Below are 20326 nucleotides of genomic sequence, written 5' to 3'. Positions count from 1 at the left end.
TTGAAAGACTAAAATGGATTCAACCACTAAACCCTAGCCTAACAATGAACAAAGATCCACCATAACATATGAAGATAACCTAAGACAATGCAAATAACTCAAAATCACAAAGATTATACCATCACATGTCCAATAGGGTTTTGATCTCCATTCTTCCTATCTCCATTGATCTTGTTTGATATGCTTGCTCTCAGATTTTTGTATGCACAAGAGCTCAACAAAGAACGGAATGTGGTTGCAAGTAGAATTGTAGTGTAGTCAATTGATCCAGTAGTTAGGGTTAGACAATGAAGAAAGCATCTCCTTAAATAGAAGACACAATAAGAAATGGAGGGTTAAGATTGAGAGGTGTAAAAAGGAGGTCGGCTAGGATTAAAGGGTAGGTATAAGAAATACCAAAATAATGAAAGAGGTAGGTAGTGTAAGAATTAAGAGATGAATGACATGTGTCATGTGTAGAAAAAGATAATGAATTAATTAAATAAATAAAGATTTATTTAATTAATAGTAGAAGTAGGGCAATTAAATAAATAAAATATTTATTTAATTTAAGAAAGGGATAATTTAAATAAATAAATGTATTTATTTAAATGAGAAATAAGGCTAGAAGAGGATAAATGAATTAATTAAATAAATAAAAATTTATTTAATTAATAGAAGAATTAGGCTTAGATAATTAAATAAATAAAATATTTATTTAATTAGACATGACAATTTTAGGTGTCTACAACAGTAAGTGAGGGATTTATAGTGTGGGACATCATTATATATGAATATCAACCAATAATTAACCTTGCGCCTTCTGTATCAATTACCGAGTACCTGAAAACAGGTGAGGGATTTTTACCGTGCTACATCATGGTATATGAATATCCACCAACAGTTACCGTTGTGCCTTCAATATGAGGAATTTATGGTTTGAAGCATCCCATGATATGAATACCCACCAAGAATTGTCAAAGCCAAATCAAATAATAATATCATCTGAATGCTCACTCACCAAAAATTTACAAAGCCGAACCAAATAGCTACAGGATATGAATGCCCACCAACCTACAAAGCCGAATTCAACATCCATTACTTAACTTCATCAGTTGAATTCTTAGCATTTAATAACCTTCATAAATAGGACGCATATAAAGGCGACCAAGGCTATGAAACTTCTCGATCAACTTAATTAGTGAGAAAAATGGCAGAAGAGGAGGACGTTGCAGTGAGTCCAATGGGAGAGGTTCTCAACAATCAATCATTCTCTTTATGCGTTCTTTGCGTGGCTGACCTCGATAAGCCAGTGGACGTCTCTGAAGCCAAGAAAGCCATTAGCCAAATCCTGCTCTCTGAGAACTCAAGATTCTCCTCTATAGTGGTAAAGTTTCTCTTTATGCTATAGTTGTTGTAACTGCTGCTGGTCACTGTTCTCCTAGAATGAATAACTAAGATTTTCAATGTATAATGGTTGCAGACTAGAGATGAGAAGGGAGTCCTCAACTGGGAGAAGACGGAGGTTAATGTGGACGATCATGTGTTTGTTCTTCACTTTCCTCCCCATCTCTCATTATATGATAAGCATATAGAGGAATATATTTCAGACTTGCATTTAAGTAAGCTTGATCCCTCACGCCCACTTTGGGAGTTCCATTTCATTAACTACAAAACCACAAAGGGCGAAGCCATCGCCATTCTGAAGCTGGATAATATGCTGGGAGACGGTACTTCCATTGTCTCTTTAGCTCGGGCCTGTTCTACAATCCCTCGTAATCATACACTCATTTCTTCCCCTTCTCAACACACACAACACCCACCAATAAGTACCCGTAAATACTCACAGACTCAGACAACCGCATGGCATGGCCCTGAATTTATAACTAGAATATGGAATGGGCTGCTGACTCTTGTGCTTGTAATGTGGTACACGTTACATGATCTGATTACCACTTTTCTAATATCGAAATGGATGGAGGATAGCAGGTTCCCTATTCGAGGGCATCCTGGAGTGGAGCTGTTGCCTAAAGTTATGGCTTCTTGCACTTTTACACTCCAAGACATTGGAGAAATAAAGGAACGCGTTGATGGGGTACTTGTTTATCATTCTTATATCAACATTACTGTTGCTACTGTTCTGTTTCTCTCTATATGCTGTTGGATAATGATGTCAAACATACAATTGAAGCTAAGAGATGTGAAAGTGTTTAGGAATAATTTTAATTTTTCTTTTTTTTTTTCAATGTCTTTGGTTTGATGATTTTGATTTGATCATTGTCTCGGTAAGCATTTTAAAGTATTTAAATTTTGATTTGATCATTTTCTCGATTATCTTTGCATCTTCCAAATTTTTAAAAGTATTTAAATTACATGAAATAAAACTTAGCATCTTTTTTCTAACCCTTTTTTTTCAGCTATTTTGTCATAGGTTGCAAGAGTCTTTCAATCAGCTAGCTCTTATAATCTATATTTACAATCTCTCATAAATTTTTCTTTAGAAAAACTCATCCATATGCATTAATAATCATAATGAATTAATAATCATAATGAGTTCCACTAAATTTTGAAATGGGTAAGGAGTTAGAATTCAACATGATTATTTCCATACAACAATTCCTTAACCAGCTGATAAGTGAAAAATAATAATTGAAAACATAAACAATTTAATTATCATTTTTCCTGAACAATCTGAATGATAATTAATTTGTTTAAAAAATAATAATGAAAAACATAAACAATTTAATTATGATTTTTTTCTTTCTGAACAATCTGAATGATAATTAATTTGTTTAAAAAATAATAATGAAAAACATAAACAATTTAATTATGATTTTTTTCTTTCTGAACAATCTGAATGATAATTAATTTGTTTATCTCCTACTTAATGTAATTTCAGTTATTACATTTTCGATTAATATATATAAACAATAATCTGCATATTGATGGTGCTACTGATATTGTTTGCAGACTGTGAATGATGTGATTATGGGCGTCGTATTCTACGGATTTCAACTCTACTGCAGAAGGGTTCTTGGCGGTCTCATCTAACGAGAGCCCCATTACATTTCTTTTTGTATATAGTTTTGAAAAGTATGAATTGTGTCAAAAACTGTTGTTTCAACTTATGCAGATCCAAAAAAAATGGAGAATTTGAGAGTTACAGTCATAGCATTAATGAACACAAGGTCTCTACAGGGAAAAAAGGTTTTGCAAATAGCTTTTTCATGACTGTCATAGCTTTGATATTTTTTCTTTTCCTGGTATTCACTTGAATTCTACTAACATAATGGTGGCAGAACACACGTCGTTTACATTTTTAGAGAAATGATTTGTTTATTCACATGAGAGTCCAATTTATTTATTATAAGGTGAAATGGTGCAGGGCGTAGATGAGATGGCAAAAGGAAACAGCTTTGGACTTTTATTTCTAGGAATGCCTATGAAGAAGTTGAAAAACCCTTTGGAGTATGTCCGAAGAGCAAAGCATATGTTAGACAAGAAGAAAATGTCACTGGCAGCATTTTTACAAAGCAAGGTGTTGCGCTACATTACATGATACAGAGGTGCACAGGTATTGTTTTTCTGTTTTCCACCTTAAAAATGTAGTTTGTAGTTTGGTGAGAAGAAGAAATTAAAATTATTATTCATGTCTGTACAGATTATAATGGGTTGAAGATAGAGCTGTTTGAAGTCTTTATGTTTATTTTGTGCCTTACAGACTTCAGCTAAATCTCTGTACAATGTGGTGGCCAACACTAGCATTGCCGTGACAAACGTAAGTGGCCCATCAGAGCAGATGGTGTATGCAGGGTACAAAGTTAGAGGTGGCTTCTTTTCAATCTCGGGTCTCCCACTAGTAAGTAATTATGATTATGATTATGATTATGATTATGATTATGTACTAGTATTGACATTAATTATAAATCTCTTTTCATTTTTCAAATAATGTTGTTTTTTTTCTTTTATAAAAGTAATATTTTGGAGGAATCACAAAAGATTATTTATGAAACATTGTATTATTTTTATAAAATAAATGTCACAATTGCTATGTAGCTCAAATAAATTTTATTGGTCACATTGTTTATTATTTGATTTTTCTCTTTTCCCCTGTATACTATAATAAATGAATTCATTTATGTTAGAGAGGGTTTAAGGATTTTTCTAGAAGCCACAAAATTTAAGATTGGATGCATATGTTGATTTATATAAATGTAAAAATAAATATTACCAACAATTCCATCTTAGTGTGGAATGGGAACACCAAGGATATCTTTGATTAGTGATAAGATAGTGGATAAAATGTAAGGACTTGTTAGTATATTGAGTATAATATTGCACTTGAGTTATTTTGTTGAAGCATGAAAAAAGATCATAGATATAGTTGGCAGATTAATTTGCTTTTGGACCTCCAACAATATATTCAATTAACACAATAATGTTCATTTCTCTGTACAAGTTAATTTTGCAAACTACATAAAATTGGAAGTAAGTAATAATAGAATAATATTGGAAATAAGGGAAATTATCCTTTTGTAGACTTTGTGCCTATAGAAAAAAAAAAAGAGATATAATCAAAATGTGAAAAATAATACAACTTTTGTTACATGCTTAATTGTTTAACATTGAATATTGAATATTCGTATCTTTACTAATAAAATTAAATGTAAAGGAATTGTTTCTTAAATGGTTTCTAAGTTAATGAAATATAGATTAAATGTAAAAATATTTAAAGATACAGAAAGGTGGGTCTTGGATTTAGTAAAATTGGCTAAAATAAGTGATTGAATGAACAAACCTAGACTTCTTTTAACTTGTATTTGAAGACCTTGCATTTGATAATGCTAGCAATCACTCCTACTCTTGTTTTTGATGAGCAACATATGGGTTGGTTTGCATGCGTGAATATCTTTGAAATATGAAGGTAAGGTGTATGTAGACACTTGCAAGTTAATGAACTCTTTAAATAGCCATGAATGCCAATTGTTGACAGTCAATGTTGCCAATGTTGATTGTTGCTCGTTGAAGTAGAAGCTCTTGTGAAAGTGTATTGTTAATGCCTATACCATTTTTAGTGTTGTTTGATGATGAAAACCATGACTTAATGGTGTCACAGGCACATTTTTTTATTCATTGTGATCCCACATTGGTCCTATATAATTTTTGAAGTGAACAACAACAAATAAGGGAAGTTGAGGTTGTTTTTCTCCATCCCTATATACAATTTTTTTGAATTTTTCAAATGCACCATTCACAAGTCGTGTTTCCACCCACAAATTTGAACATAACATAACCTCTTGGCCAATACATAGGAGTATCTTAGATTCAAGGTGTTCTTCCTCTAGATCTGAGCATGTTGATCCCCTAAGTTGATCTACTATGGATAGTGTAATTGACATTGTTGAAGAGAACAACATACATTTATTATGTAAAGACACCAATCCATTTGTTGCAAATAGATGTATGGAGGATGAGAAAACAAATTTCTCTTCAGTTGTGAGTGAGGAACTTGGCTGTGACATTAGAAGTTTCCAATATGCAATTGTAGGCTCTAGATTTAGTAAATTTGAGAGAATATGGCTAGGGAATGCTTCATGTAACCTGCTAACAAATCTCTGTAGTAGCTTTTGACCAATTAAGCTTATTTCATCTATTAGATTGTAGAGGATGAAGTGCATTCTCTCTTGGAAGGTTGCAAGTGTTTGATCTTGTAAGGGGTCCATTTCTTTTATTGGTTACTATTGAAAATATGTTACAAATGGAAAGTAGGGACAAAATGTGGACATGCCAATACGATAAATAAACTAATGACTAAAATATGTTACAAATGGAAGAAAAGACAAAATGACTAGAAAGACGTTACTAAACAGATACAAATACATAACTGATGCAGAAAGATATGTTGCATAGGTGAAAGAATATGCAGGAGTAGAGATAGGAAATGACAGGAAAGACATTATACGAATGATTGAAAATAAATAAATAAATAAATAAAAGTAATGTGACCAAACTCTTTACCGATACCAACCTGCATAGAGACTTTATGACAAAGATGCTATTGATATTTCTGTAATATGAATAAGACAAGTGAAAAGATAGAGAACCAGAAATTGAAACAAGAGAGAAAACTGTATATGTAATATAATAATGTTGATATTAAATAGACTACCAGTATGAAGCCTCATAAAAGATATGTTAGAACTACTAAGTGAAATAAAATATTAAAACAAATAGAGATGTCTTGGTGGCAAGCCATCCAAAACAAAACTTAAACCAGAAAGAAGACTTTGGCGGCAAGCCTTCCAAAGCCACACCTTTAAACCAGAAAGAAGAAACTTTGGCGGCAAGCATTCCAAAGCTTTTTTAAAAAAAAAAATACAATCTAAGAAGATTAAACCTGCATGCAAACTTGTTTACAAGTTTGAAAAAAAATTAAAGTTAAATCATAACCTACACAACAAAATGTTAAAGAATAACCTTCTTCTCTTCTCTCAAAAAAAGTGCCTCCAAGAAAAGTGAGCTCCACAAAATGGTAACCTTCATCAATCTCAACTTGAAACAAGGATTAGAACCTGATCTGATACCATGAACTTGTAATCCATGAAAGGAAATAAAAGAGCAAGGAAAGAAAAATAAAATCCAAGTAAGTTTATTGATGAAGTAAATGTTACCAAGAGAAATGCAGAAACCTTGGAGCAATAACCCAAATGTGAAGAAGGAGGCACAAGAAATTTTGAAAGGGGAAAAGAAAAGAAAAACCCCTTGTTTTATTATGAATGAGGCAATGACTAAAATGAGAGAGAGAGAGAGAGACTAAAATGTGAGAGAGAGAGTGTGTGTGTGTGTGTGTGTGTGTGAGAGAGAGAGAGAGAGAGAGAGAGAGAGAGAGAGAGAGAGAGAGAGAGAGAGAGAGAGAGGCTCTTTACAATAATGTCATTAAGAAGAAATGAGAGAGGAGAAATCTCTTAAATAGACATGAGGAGAGGAGTTACAAAGTGTCTCCCAAATCGATGAATGCCACTATTCATAAAATGTGTGTTCCATGTGTCCACATCCTCTTATGGAGGAAATCTAAAATTCCTTAATAAAAGAAAATAAAATAAATGAGTTGTCCTCACACATGTACTAGAGGAAAAATTACATGTAGGGATTCCAAAGGAATATCCTAAACTAAATACAAATAAACCTAAGCCAAGTAAAGATTAAATATTCTAACACACCCCCTTAAGCTTTACTTGGGGAGTTTACATCAAACCCTTCAATTGGTTGCAAACCAAGATTTTTACAATGAAATTGGAACTTCCCTTTACAAAGTGGCTTGCTCAAAATATCTGCAACTTGGTCTCCCCCCTTGCAATAGAGGAGTGAAACTTTCTTGTCTTCAATTCGTTCTTTAATAAAGTGGTGTTGGAGAACAATGTGTTTTGTGCTTGCATGAAAAACTGGATTTTTAGCCAAGGCAATGACACTTTGGTTGTCACATTACAATGGAGCTAGTTCGTGTTGAGGTAGACCCAAATCTTCAAGTATTCTTCTAAGCCACAAGGATTCTTAGGAAGCATTAGTGCATCCTTTGTACTTAGCTTTAGTGGATCCAAGAGATGTAGATTGCTGCTTTTTACTATTCCAAGAAATTGCTTTTGAACCAACAAAAAAACAATAACCACAAGTAGATTTCCCATCATTGGGATCTCCACCTAGATCATAATCACTAAAACCTTTTAAAGTAAAATCAGAATTTGCATCATAAAAAAAAACCTACATTAATAGTTCCTTTAATATATCTTAAACTTCTTTTAGCAACTTTAAAGTGTGTTTGTTGAGGTTTAGACATAAATCTTGAAATCAAACCAACACTATAAGCAATATCTGGCCTAGTAAGAGTTAAATAATTCAAACTTCCAACTAATTGTCTATACAAAGTAGGATCAACAAGTGGAGTTTGCATATCAAGCATTAACTTAGTGCCTAATTCAATAGGAATTGAAACATGGTTAGCATCATTCATTTTAAACTTGTCTAAAATATCTTGAGCATATTTACTTTGAGAGAAAAAAAAATACCATTACTTGTTTGCTAAATTTGCATTCCCAAAAAATAATGTAAATGTCCTAAATCAGTCATTTGAAATTTTTTATTGAGTTGAAAATTAATTTCAGAAATCAAATTATTGGAACTTGAAGTTAGAATTAAATCATCTACATATAAAATAATAATCACAATGTCATCTTGACTATGTTTAGTATACAATTTGGGATGATTTTTACTTCTAATGAAACCTTGAGAAAGAAAGAATGCATTAATCTTAGAATACCATTTCCTAGGAGAGTGCTTCAAACCATAAATTGATTTCTTTAACTTGCAAACTAAATGTTCATTACCTTCCTTAACAAAACCAAGAGGTTGAGACATATAAATCTCCTCATGTAAATCACCATTAATAAAAGCACTTTTAACATCCATTGGGTGAATAGGACAATTGATATTAGAAGCTAAAGCAAGAACAAGGTTAATAGTAGGCATTTTAGCAATAGGAGCAAAAGTTTGAGTATAATCTAATCCTTCAATTTGAGAAAAACCTCTAGCAACTAATTTAGCTTTAAATTTACTAACTTGATTATTATCATTCAATTTAGTTTTATAAAGACACTTGCAAGAAACAAGGTTTCTACCATGAGGCAAGGGAACTAAATCCCAAGTTTGGTTAGAGATTAAAGTATCATATTCTTCCTTCATTTCTTTTTCCCGATGTGGTTGAATTTTAGCTTGATCAAATGTTTTTGGATCATTAGTATTCATAATAGCAGACATTAAAGCATAATTACAATAATTAACTCTTCTAGCTTGAAGTCTGTTTATCACTAGAAGAAGAGTCATGAGGAGTAGAGTTAGTATTATCATCAACACTATCAGTAGAAGGAATAGAAAGTACTGCATTAGGAGTAGGGTTAAGAGAGGGAGGTTGGTCCTCCACAAGCACAACTTTTCTTTGAAAAAGTTCATCATCCTCCACTTTAGAACAATCATGGATGCCTTTATCTGCAATACAAACATCTCTTGCAAATTTTACCTTGTTAGTAATAGGATTGTAAACTCTATAACCTTTAGTATTTTCATCATAACCAACAAAAATAAAAGGAGAATATTTAGCATCTATTTTTGTCTTTTCTCCTTAGGTTTGTGAACATAAGCCATGGAACCAAAAATTCTTAAATTCTACAAATTGGGCTTTCTACCAAACCAAGCTTCTTCAAGATTTTTATCCTTTAAGGCTTTGGCAAGTATTCTATTAATTAAATAAATTGCACAAGCCATAGCTTCAACCCAAAACTTGTAATCCATATTTTTTACATGCAATAAACATCTTGCCATTTCCTCAATGGTCCTATGCTTTCATTCTGCCACACCACTTTGTTGTGGTGTATAACGAATGGTAAGCTCATGTTTAATTCCAAAAGATTTCAAATAAGCATTAAATGCATTATTGACATATTCTCTTCCATTGTCAGTACGAAGAATCTTAATTTTAGAACCAGATTGCCTTTCTACAAACATATGAAATTCAGTAAACACATCAAACACTTGATCCTTACTATGAAGGAAAGATATCCATGTTCTCCTTGAAAAATCACCAACAAAGGTAAGAGCATACCAAGAACCTTGGATGGATGGATTTTCCATGGTACCCAAGAGATCTTTATGAACTAGATGCAATTTAGTATATGCCCTCCAAGATTGACCATAAGGTAAGGGTTCTCTATGCATCTTACCACTCATGCAACGATTGTAATTAATTTGAGAAGGAACAATAATAGGCAATCCATCAACCATATTTTCTTTTTGCATCAATGAAATATAATCAAAATTGACATGGCCAAGTCTTTCATGCCTATAGTAAAATCAACAGTAGTAAGCAAGGAATAATTTGTAAGAGCAAATTCGTAGAACTGGAATAAGTTATTAGTATCCATTTTAGCAGTAGCAATAACATGATTAGTTTTTGGATCAATGATATAACACATGCCCCTATAAAAGTTAATCTTATAATCTTGACAAAGTTTAGGAACTGAAAGCAAATTTGATTTTAATTTAGGAACATAAATAACATCATGTAATTTCCCATTAGGGACATTCACATCACCAATAGCTTCAACTTTGCAACTATGATTATTAGCTAATTGAATAGGAATATTGGAAGTATCAAGATGCAAATATTCAAAATATTCTTTATGAGAAGTAACATGTTGAGATTGCACTAGAATCAATAATCCACTCAAGTGGTTGAGATATAAGTACATGTAAATGCATGACGAGATGAATTACCATTATTATTACCTTTCTTATAATGAGGTTTATGTTGTTGTTTATTTTAATTATTTTGGTTCATGGGCTTTTTACCATTTTTCTTTTTAAAACAATTATTAGTAATATGTCCATCTTTCCCACAATATGTGCAATGGGGTCTTGTATGAGAAATATTCCTTTGATTATTGTACGTATTATTATGATTATTATTATGAGAATTGTTATGATAGGATTTAGAATGAGATTAATAATTAGAATATTTGTGATTATTATTATGATTATGATTATTATTATTGGCTCTAAAAATTTTATTATGATTTTGATTTTTAGACATAAAAGCATGTTCACTACTTTTAAGAGTACCAAACTAAATTAATTTAGCTTCCTCTTGACATAATAAATTACAAAAAATATCATAAGTTAATTGAGTAGCTAAACTAGGAATAGCAAGTTGAGCATGAATATTAGTAATAAATTATTGAAATTGATGAGGAAGACTTTTTTTAAGAATAACATGAATTAAACCTATATCAGCTAGAGTAACTCCTAAACTAGTTAATTGACTATTAATAGAATCAAAATTTAATAAGAATTCATCCATGGTTTTAAAATCTGTATACTTGAGATCTTCAAGTTGATCTTGAAGCTAAATTTTTCGTGATTCATTTGAGCTATCATAAGTTGTTTTAAAAATTTCCCAAGCTTCATACGCTTTTGTACAATTTCTAATAAGAACGTACAATTCTGGAACCATCGAAATATCAATTAAACCAAGTGCTTCCTCATTTTGAGCCTTCCACCTGTCTTGGTCGGCTTGAGGAGCAATTGTATCGGGCTCAAAGGTTTTATCAGTAGCAATATCCAAAATGTTCTTGAAATGAAAAATAAAAGAAGTATGTGTTTTCCATGAATAAAAATTAGTGTTATTTAATTTAATTTCGGGAATTAACGTAGACATGATAACAAAAAAAAACTTGAATAAGTGATGGTTAGTATTGAAAATAAATAAAAATTAGCTCCTTTGACTAAAAAAAGTAACCTCCTTGATTAAAAATTCAACAAAATTTAAATAATAACAAAAAAAAATGTAAAAGAGACTATTTATCAAAAATATTAATTTCAAATAACAAATTTAAAGCTTTTGTTTTTTACAAATTTATTTTAATTAAATAAACTTTATAAAAAAACAACTTTAAAATAACACTATTTAAAGTAAAGCTTTTAAATCTTTATTAAATTTTTTATTAAAAGCACTTTATAGGTTAAGAAAACTTTATTATTAAGAAAGGTTTATAAACTTTATAAACTTTCTTAATGTATGAAAGAAGAAAATAAATTTAACTTTTATGAACTTTACTTTTAAACTTCTAAAGCTTTTAAACCTTTTAATATAAACTTTTAAAAAACCTTAAACCTTTTTTATAATAAAATGTTTATCAACTTTTGAGCTTAGGTATACATGTGTGGGGTAATAAATGATCAAAAAATTATTATACATGAAAATGAAACATGGACAAGCCAATACGATAAATAAATTAATGACTGAAATATGTTACAAATGGAAGCAAAGACAAAATGTGGACAAGCCAATAGGATAAATAAACTAATGACTGAAATATGTTACAAATGGAAGCAGAGACAAAATGATAGGAAAGACGTTACTAAACAGATAGAGATACATAACTAATGCAAAAAGATACGTTGCACAGGTGAAAGAATAGGCAGGAGTAGAGATAGGAAATGACATGAAAGATGTTATATGAATGATTGAAAATAAATAAATAAATAAATAAAAGTAATGTGAACCAAACTCTTTACCAATACCAACCTGCACAAAGACTTTATGACAAACATGCTATTGATATTTTTGTAATATGAATAAGACAAGTGAAAAGATAGAGAACCAGAAATTGAAACAAGACATAAAACTGTATATGTAATATAAGAATGTAGATATTAAATAAACTTTCAGTATGAATCCTCAAAAGAGATATGTTAGAACCACTAAGTGAAATAAAATATTAAAACCTGCAAACAAATAGAGATGTCTTGGTGGCAAGCCTTCCAAAACAAAACTCAAACCAGAAAGAAGACATTGGTGGCAAGCCTTCCAAAGCCACACCTTTAAACCAGAAAGAAGAAACTTTGGCGGCAAGCACTCTGAAGCTTTAAAAAAAAAAAACTAGAATCTAAGAAGATTAAACCTGCATACAAGTTTGGAATTTTTTTTTAACTTAAATCATAACTTGCACAACAAAATATTAAAGAACAACCTTCTTCTCTTCTCTAAAAAAAAATGCCTCCAACAAAGGTGAGCTCCACAAAATGGTAACCTTCATCAATCTCAACTTGAAATAAGGATTAGAACCTGCTCTGATACCATGAACTTGTAATCTATGAAAGTAAATACAAGAGAAAGGAAAGAAAAACAAAATCCAAGTAAGTTTATTTATGAAGTAAATGTTACCAAGAGAAATGCAGAAACCTTGGAGAAATCACCCAAATGTGAAGGAGGCACAAGAAATTTTGAAAGGGGAAAAGCAAAGAAAAACCCCTTGTTTTATTATGAATGAGGCAATGCGTATAATGTGTGTGTGTGTGTGTGTGTGTGTGTGTGTGTGAGAGAGAGAGAGAGAGAGAGAGAGAGAGAGGCTCTTTACAATAATGTCATTAAGAAGAAATGAGAGAGGAGACATCTCTTAAATAGCTCAATGAGGAGAGGAGTTACAAAGAAACTCCCAAATCTATGAATGCCACCATTCATAAAATGTGTGTGCCATGTGTCCACATCCTCTTATGGAGGAAATCTAAAATTCCTTAATAAAGGAAAATCAAAGAAATGACTTGTCCTCACACATGTACTAGAGGAAAAATTACATGTACGGATTCCAAACAAATATCCTAAACTAAATACAAATAAACCTAAGTCAAGTAAAGATTAAATATTCTAACACCCCCCCTTAATCTTTACTTGGGGAGTTTACATTAAACCCTTCAATGGGTTGCAAACCAAGATTTTTACAATGAAATTGGAACTTCTCTTTACAAAGTGGCTTGGTCAATATATCTACAACTTGGTCTTCCCCCTTGCAATAGAGGAGTGAAACTTGCTTGTCTTTATTTTTTTGTCTAATTAAGTGGTGTTGGAGAGAAATGCGATTTATCCTTGCATGGAAAACTGGATTTTTGGCCAAGGCAATGCACTTTGGTTGTCACAATACAACTGAGTTGGTTCGTGTTGAGGTAAACCCAAATCTTCAAGCAGTCTTCTAAGACACAAGGCTTCTTTGGAAGCATTAGTGCATCCTTTGTACTCAGCTCCAGTGGATCCAAGAGAGGTAGATTGTTGCTTTTTACTATTCCAAGAAATTGTTCCTGAACAAACAAAAAAATAATAACCACAAGTAGATTTCCCATCATTGGGATCTCCACCTAGATTGGAATCAATAAAACCTTTTAAAAGTAAAATAAAAACTTTCATCATAAAACAAACCTAAATTAATAATTCCTTTAATTAATCTTAAAATTCTTTTAGCACCTTTAAAGTGTGTTTGTTGAGGTTTAGACATAAATCTTAAAACCAAACCAACACTATAAGCAATATCTGGCCTAGTAAGAGTTAAATAATTCAAACTTCCAACTAATTGTTTGTACAAAGTAGGATCAACAAGTGGAGTTTGCATATCAAGTATTAACTTAGTTCCTAATTCAATAGGAATTAAAACATGGTTAGCATCATTCATTTTAAACTTGTCTAAAAGATCTTGAGCATATTTAATTTGACATAGAAAATACCATTACTTGTTTGCCAAATTTGCATTCCCAAAAAAGAATGTAAAAGTCCTAAATCAGTCATTGGAAATTTTTGATTGAGTTGAAACTTAATTTCAGAAATCAAATTATTGGAACTTGAAGTTAGAATTAAATCATCTACATATAAAATAATAATCACAATGTCATTTGCACTATGTTTAATATACAAATTTGGATCATTTTTACTTCTAATGAAACCTCGAGAAATAAAAAATGCATTAATCTTAGAATACCATTCCCTAGGAGATTGCTTCAAAACCATAAATTGATTTCTTTAACTTGCAAACTAAATATTCATTACCTTCCTTAACAAAACCAGGAGGTTGAGACATATAAATTTCCTCATGTAAATCTCCATTAAGAAAAACACTTTTAACATCCATTTGGTGAATAGACCAACTCATATTAGAAGGTAAAGAAAGAACAAGTTTAATAGTAGGCATTTTAGCAACAGGAGCAAACATTTCAGTGTAATTTAAGCCTTCAATTTGAGAAAAACCTCTAGCAACTAATCTAGCTTTAAATTTACTAACTTGATTATTAGCATTCAATTTAGTTTTATAAAGCCACTTGCAAGAAATGATATTTTTACCATGAGGCAAGGGAACTAAATCCCAAGTTTGGTTAGAGATTAAAGTATCATATTCTTCCTTCAGTGCTTTTTGCCAATGTGTTTGATTTTTAGCTTGATCAAATATTTTAGGATCATTAGAATTCATAATAGTAGACATTAAAGCATAATTACAATAATTAACTCTTCTAGCTTGAAGTATATCCATTCTAGCTAAGTATTCATCACTATCTTGAATTAAAGATTTAAACCATTTAAGTCTTCTTTTAGAAGTAATGGATTCATCACAAGAAGAAGAGTAATGAGGAGTAGAGTTATTATTATTATAATCACTATCACTAGAAGGAATAGAAAGAGATGCATTAGGAGTAGGGTTAAGAGAAGGAGGTTGGTCCTCCACAAGAACAACTTTGCTCTAAGCAAGTTCATCATCTTCCACTTTGGAACAATCAAGAATGTTTGTTTCTGCAATACAATCATCTCTTGCAACTTTTATCTTGTTAGTAATAGGATCATAAACTCGATAACCTTTAGTATTTTCATCATAACCAACAAAAATAAAAGGAGAAGATTTAGCATCTAATTTTTGTCTTTTCTCCTTATGTTTGTGAACATAATCCATGGAACCAAAAATTCTTAAATTCTACAAATTGGGCTTTCTACCAGACCAAGATTCTTCAGGTGTTTTATAATTCAAGGCCTTAGTAAGTGTTCTATTAATTAAATAAGTTGCACAAGCCATATATTCAACCTAAAACTTGTAATCCATATTTTTTGCATGCAATAAACATCTTGCCACTTTCACAATGGTCCTATGCTTCCATTCCACCACACCATTTTGTTGTTGTGTATAAGGAATGGTAAGTTCATGTTTAATTCCAAAAGATTTCAAATAAGCATTAAATGCATTATTGACATATTCTCTTCCATTGTTAGTATGAAGAATCTTAATTTTAGAACCAGATTGCCTTTCTACAAAAATATTAAATTCAGTAAACACATCAAGCACTTGATCCTTACTATGAAGGAAATATATGCATGTTCTCCTTGAAAAATCATCAAAAAAGGTAAGAGCATACCTTGAACCTTGGATGGAGGGATTCTCCATGGGACCCAAGATATAACTATGAACTAGATGCAATTTAGTATATGCCCTCCAAGATTGACCATGAGGAAAGGGTTCCCTATGCATCTTACCACTCATGCAACCATTGCAAATGATTTGAGAAGGAACACTAGTAGGCAATCCGTCAACCATATTTTCTTTTTGCATCAATGAAATATAATCAAATTTGAGATGGCCAAGTCTTTCATGCCATATAGTAAAATCAACAATAGTAAGCAAGGAATACTTTGTAGGAGCAAATTCATATAACTTGAATAATTTATCAGTATCCATTTTAGCAATAGAAATAACATGATTAGATTTTGGATCAATGATATAACGTATGCCCCTATAAAAGTTAGTCTTATAATCTTGACAAAGTTTAGGAACTGAAAGCAAATTTGATTATAATTAAGGAACATAAAGAACATCATGTAATTTCCCATTAGGGACATTCACATCACCAATAGCTTCAACTTTGAAACTATGATTATTAGCTAATTGAATAGGAATATTGGAAGTATCAGGATGCAAAGATTCAAAACATTCTTTATGAGAAGTAACATGTTGAGATGCATCGGAATCAATAATTCACTCTAGTGATTGAGAAACATTATAAGTACATGTATATGCATGACGAGATGAATTACCATTATTATTACCTTTCTTATAATGAGGTTTATGTTGTTGATTATTTTGATTATTTTGGCTCATGGGCTTTTTACCATTTTGCTTCTTTAAAAAATTATTAGTCACATGACCATCCTTACCACAATACGTACAATGGGGCCCCTTAGAATAATTATTCTTTTGATTATTATTAGAATTGTTATTATAGGATTTAGAATGAAATTTATTATTAGAATAATAATTATTATAATTATTATTATTGGATTTAAAATTGATTATTATGATTTTGATTTTAGACATAAAAGCATGTTCACTACTTTTAAGAGTACCAAACTGAATTAATTTAGCTTCCTTTTATCGTAATAAATTTTGAAAAATATCATAAGTTAATTGAGTAGATAAACTAGGAATAGCAAGATGAGCATTAATATTAGTAATAAATTGCTGAAATTGACGAGGAAGACATTTTTTAAGAATAAGATGAATTAAACATATATCAACTAGAGTAACTCCTAAACCAGTTAATTGACCGTTAATAGAATCAAACTTTAATAAGAATTCATCCATGGTTTTAAATCTATATAACTGAGATCTTCGAGTTGATCTTGAAACTGAATTTTTTAGGATTTATTTGAGTTATCATGAGTTGTTTTTAAAATTTCCCAAGCTTCATATGCTTTTGTAGAATTTCCAATAAGAACGTACAATTCAGGAACCATCGAAATAGCAATTAAACCAAGTGCTTCCTCATTTTGAGCCTTCCACCTATCTTTGTCAGCTTGAGGAGTAGTTGTAGTGGGCTCAGAGGTTTTATTAGTAGCAACATCCAAAATGTGCTTGAAACAAAAAATAAAAGAAATATGCATTTTCCATGAATGATAATTAGTGCTATTTAATTTAATTTCCGGAATTAAAGTAGACATGCTAACAAAATAAAAGAAAAAATATGAAAAATTTGCCCCTTTGATTAAAAAACAAAAATTAACCTCCTTGATTGAAATAATAAACTAAATTTAAATAATAATTAAAAATAACAATTTTTAAAAAAAAACATTTAAGAAGAAATGTTACTTTCAAAGTTTGAAAAACAAATTTAAATTTAACAAACTTAAATTTTAGTAAACAAATTTTATATATATACATTTTTAAAATATTTATTAATAATAAAAGTAAAATGATTCTTTGAAAACCTATATATTTAAAAGTTTTATTATAAAATAAATTACATACTTTTAAAAAAAACTTATTAATATATGAAATATATTTTTAAATATAATAAACTTAATTAAAGGACTTTATAAATATTATAAAATTTTAGATTAAAAAAAACTTCATAAACTTTTTAAAAGTTTGAAACTTTTATATAAGAAATATACGAAAGAAAAGAACTAAAGTAAGAGCTTTTAATTTGGAACTTTATAAACTTTTACTTGTATAAACTAAATGAACTTGAATAGCGTGGAAGGTAAGGAAATGAAATGTTATAGTAGGAAAACGTTATCTTTAGAGAGAATCTGGGTCTCGGTCTTGACAGTTTCTAAATATGGGTAGAATAAACGAGAGACAATACACAGAGGATGAACACTTACAAAAAAATCATGTAATTTAGATAAGGCAGTGACCATGCAGGTGTTGATACAGTGACCACATAAGGGAAGATACTTCCAGGTACCTCCAAATAGGTTTAAGAAGAAAATGGTATACTCAAGAATGAGTCAAAAAGAGCAAAGGTGAGGTGCTATCAACATAGAGATATAGACACAGAGGTTAAATCAGAAAAGATAACAATACAAACAGAAGATGATATAATGTTAAACTTCTGGAATAAAAATCTGCAATACGTAAAACTAGAGAACAATATGAAACTTATTTTTAACAAAATCCTACAAACACGAGATGTTAGAACTTACAAGCAAATTAGAGATACAATTTAATAATAAATCAATTTTGGCGGCAAGCCTTCCAAAACAAGTTAAACAAAATGGGTTTGGCGGCAAGCTGACCAAATAGATTAAGGAGGCTGAGTTTGGCAGTAAACCTTCCAAACTAGTCACAAAAAAAAACTTAAACCAAAGAAATAACTTTGGCGGCACGCTTTCCAAAGCACGTTAGCAAAAAAAAATTACATATTTATAGAAAAAAACCTGCATAGTAGAAAATATTAGAGAAAGAACTTCTCCTCCTCTCAAGAATGCCTTCAAGAAGGTGAACTCCATAGAATGGCAACCTTCAATAATCTCAACTTGAAATAAGGATTAGAACCTACTCTAATACCATGAACTTGTAATCCATGAAAGGAAATATAATGCCAAGGAAAGAAAAACAAAATCCAAGAAAGTTTATTGATGAAGTAAATGCTACCAAGAGAAATGCAAAAACCATGGAGAAATCACCCAAATGTGAAGGAGGCACAAGAACTTTTGAAAGGGGAAAAACAAAGAAAAACCCCTTGTGTTATTATGAATGAGGCAATGGCTAAAATGTGTGTGTGTGTGTGTGTGTGTGTGTGTGTGTGAGAGAGAGAGAGAGAGAGAGAGAGAGAGAGAGAGAGAGAGAAGCTCTTTACAATAATGCCATTAAGAAAAAATGAAAGAGGAGACATCTCTTAAATAGAGATGAGGAGAGGAGTTAAAAAGTAACTCCCAAAGCTATGAATTCCACCACTCATAAAATGTGTGCCATGTGTCCACATCCTCTTAAAGAGGAAATCTAATATTCCTTAATAAAGGAAAATAAAAGAAATGACTTGTCCTCACACATGTACTAGAGGACAAATTACATGTAGGGATTCCAAAGGAATATCCTAAACTAAATACAAATAAACCTAAGCCAAGTAAAGATTAAATACTCTAACAAGCCTCAGGCTAACATGTTTTATAATTATTTAATAGGTTTTATTGTCTGGTGGCCGACCTAATTGTTTAAGGTCGAGGGGTTGTATATATATATGATGTAAGATTTTATCGTAGATCATGAAGGATGATATGCAAGAGAATCATAGATTTATACCTTGTAGGATTTACTGGAGTTGATTCATCTTTCTTTGTCCATTTCTCACTAGTAACCATAGGGGCACCAACCGGTTTGGAATTTTCGATACCAAATTTTTTCAACAACTCTCTAGCATACTTAGTTTAAAGGATGAAAATACCTTTATCAGTCTGAGTAATCTGCAAATGTAAGAAAAATCTCATTTCACCAATCATGGACATCTCAAATTCATTCTTCATATTATCAGAGAATTCCATACATAACTTATCCTCACCTCCAAAAATGATATCATCAACAAATACCTCAAAAATCAATATGTCAGCATCAACAATCTTATAATATAAACTACTGACAACATTACCTTTAGTGAAACCAAGCTTCAAAAGATATTTGTCCAATCTAGCATACCAAGCTCTAGGTGCTTGCTTCAATCCATATAAAGCTTTTCTTAACCTGCAAATCATGTTTTTGTCATCTGAAAGTGAAAAACCATTAGGTTTCTCAATATAAACTTCTTCTTCAAGATCTCCATTCAAAAATGCACACTTAACATTCATCTAATAAACCTTGTAGTTTTTATGGGTAGCATAAGCAAGAAATAATCTCACAACTTCAATCCTAGTTATCGGAGAAAAAGTTGTTAGACACAATGCACCACTGAGAGGGGGAGGGGGTGAATCAGTGGTTCTCAAATTTTTCCCTTTAGCTATCCTATGTGAGCATACCAGTTAATGGTTCTAACTCAATGCAAACTTACCGGTTAGTGGGGAGACCAACACAAATGCAATCACACACAAGAGGCATCACATAACACTAGCATATATGAGGAAAACCCAATATGGGAAAAACCGCGGTGAGAAATTCTGCTGGAGTCTACTGCTCCAATCTAGCCTCACAATGAAAAGACTAAAACAAAGTTTAGGGTACCAACC

General features: G+C 31.1%; 1 protein-coding gene across 2 annotated transcripts; it reads left to right on the top strand.

Moving 5' to 3' along the window:
• The first annotated feature begins 1193 nt into the window (after nt 1-1193).
• LOC131855789 (wax ester synthase/diacylglycerol acyltransferase 11-like) lies at nt 1194-3796 on the top strand. 2 transcript variants are annotated; one of them, XM_059217970.1, is made up of 6 exons: nt 1194-1366; nt 1463-2074; nt 2950-3019; nt 3113-3186; nt 3365-3553; nt 3701-3796. In XM_059217970.1, exons 1-5 carry the CDS (start codon nt 1223-1225, stop codon nt 3536-3538), a joined length of 1074 nt encoding a protein of 357 aa, XP_059073953.1. In that variant the 5' UTR covers nt 1194-1222; the 3' UTR covers nt 3539-3553; nt 3701-3796. The 2 variants fall into 2 exon arrangements, with proteins under 2 accessions (XP_059073953.1, XP_059073954.1); XM_059217971.1 differs by lacking the exons at nt 2950-3019; nt 3113-3186.
• Nucleotides 3797-20326: the final 16530 nt, after the last annotated feature.

Source organism: Cryptomeria japonica, chromosome 3, assembly GCF_030272615.1.
Source record: "Cryptomeria japonica chromosome 3, Sugi_1.0, whole genome shotgun sequence".
NCBI classification, from domain to species: domain Eukaryota; kingdom Viridiplantae; phylum Streptophyta; class Pinopsida; order Cupressales; family Cupressaceae; genus Cryptomeria; species Cryptomeria japonica.
The sequence above is the reverse complement of the archived record's forward strand: the minus strand, read 5'-3'. Positions and strand labels throughout refer to the sequence as shown.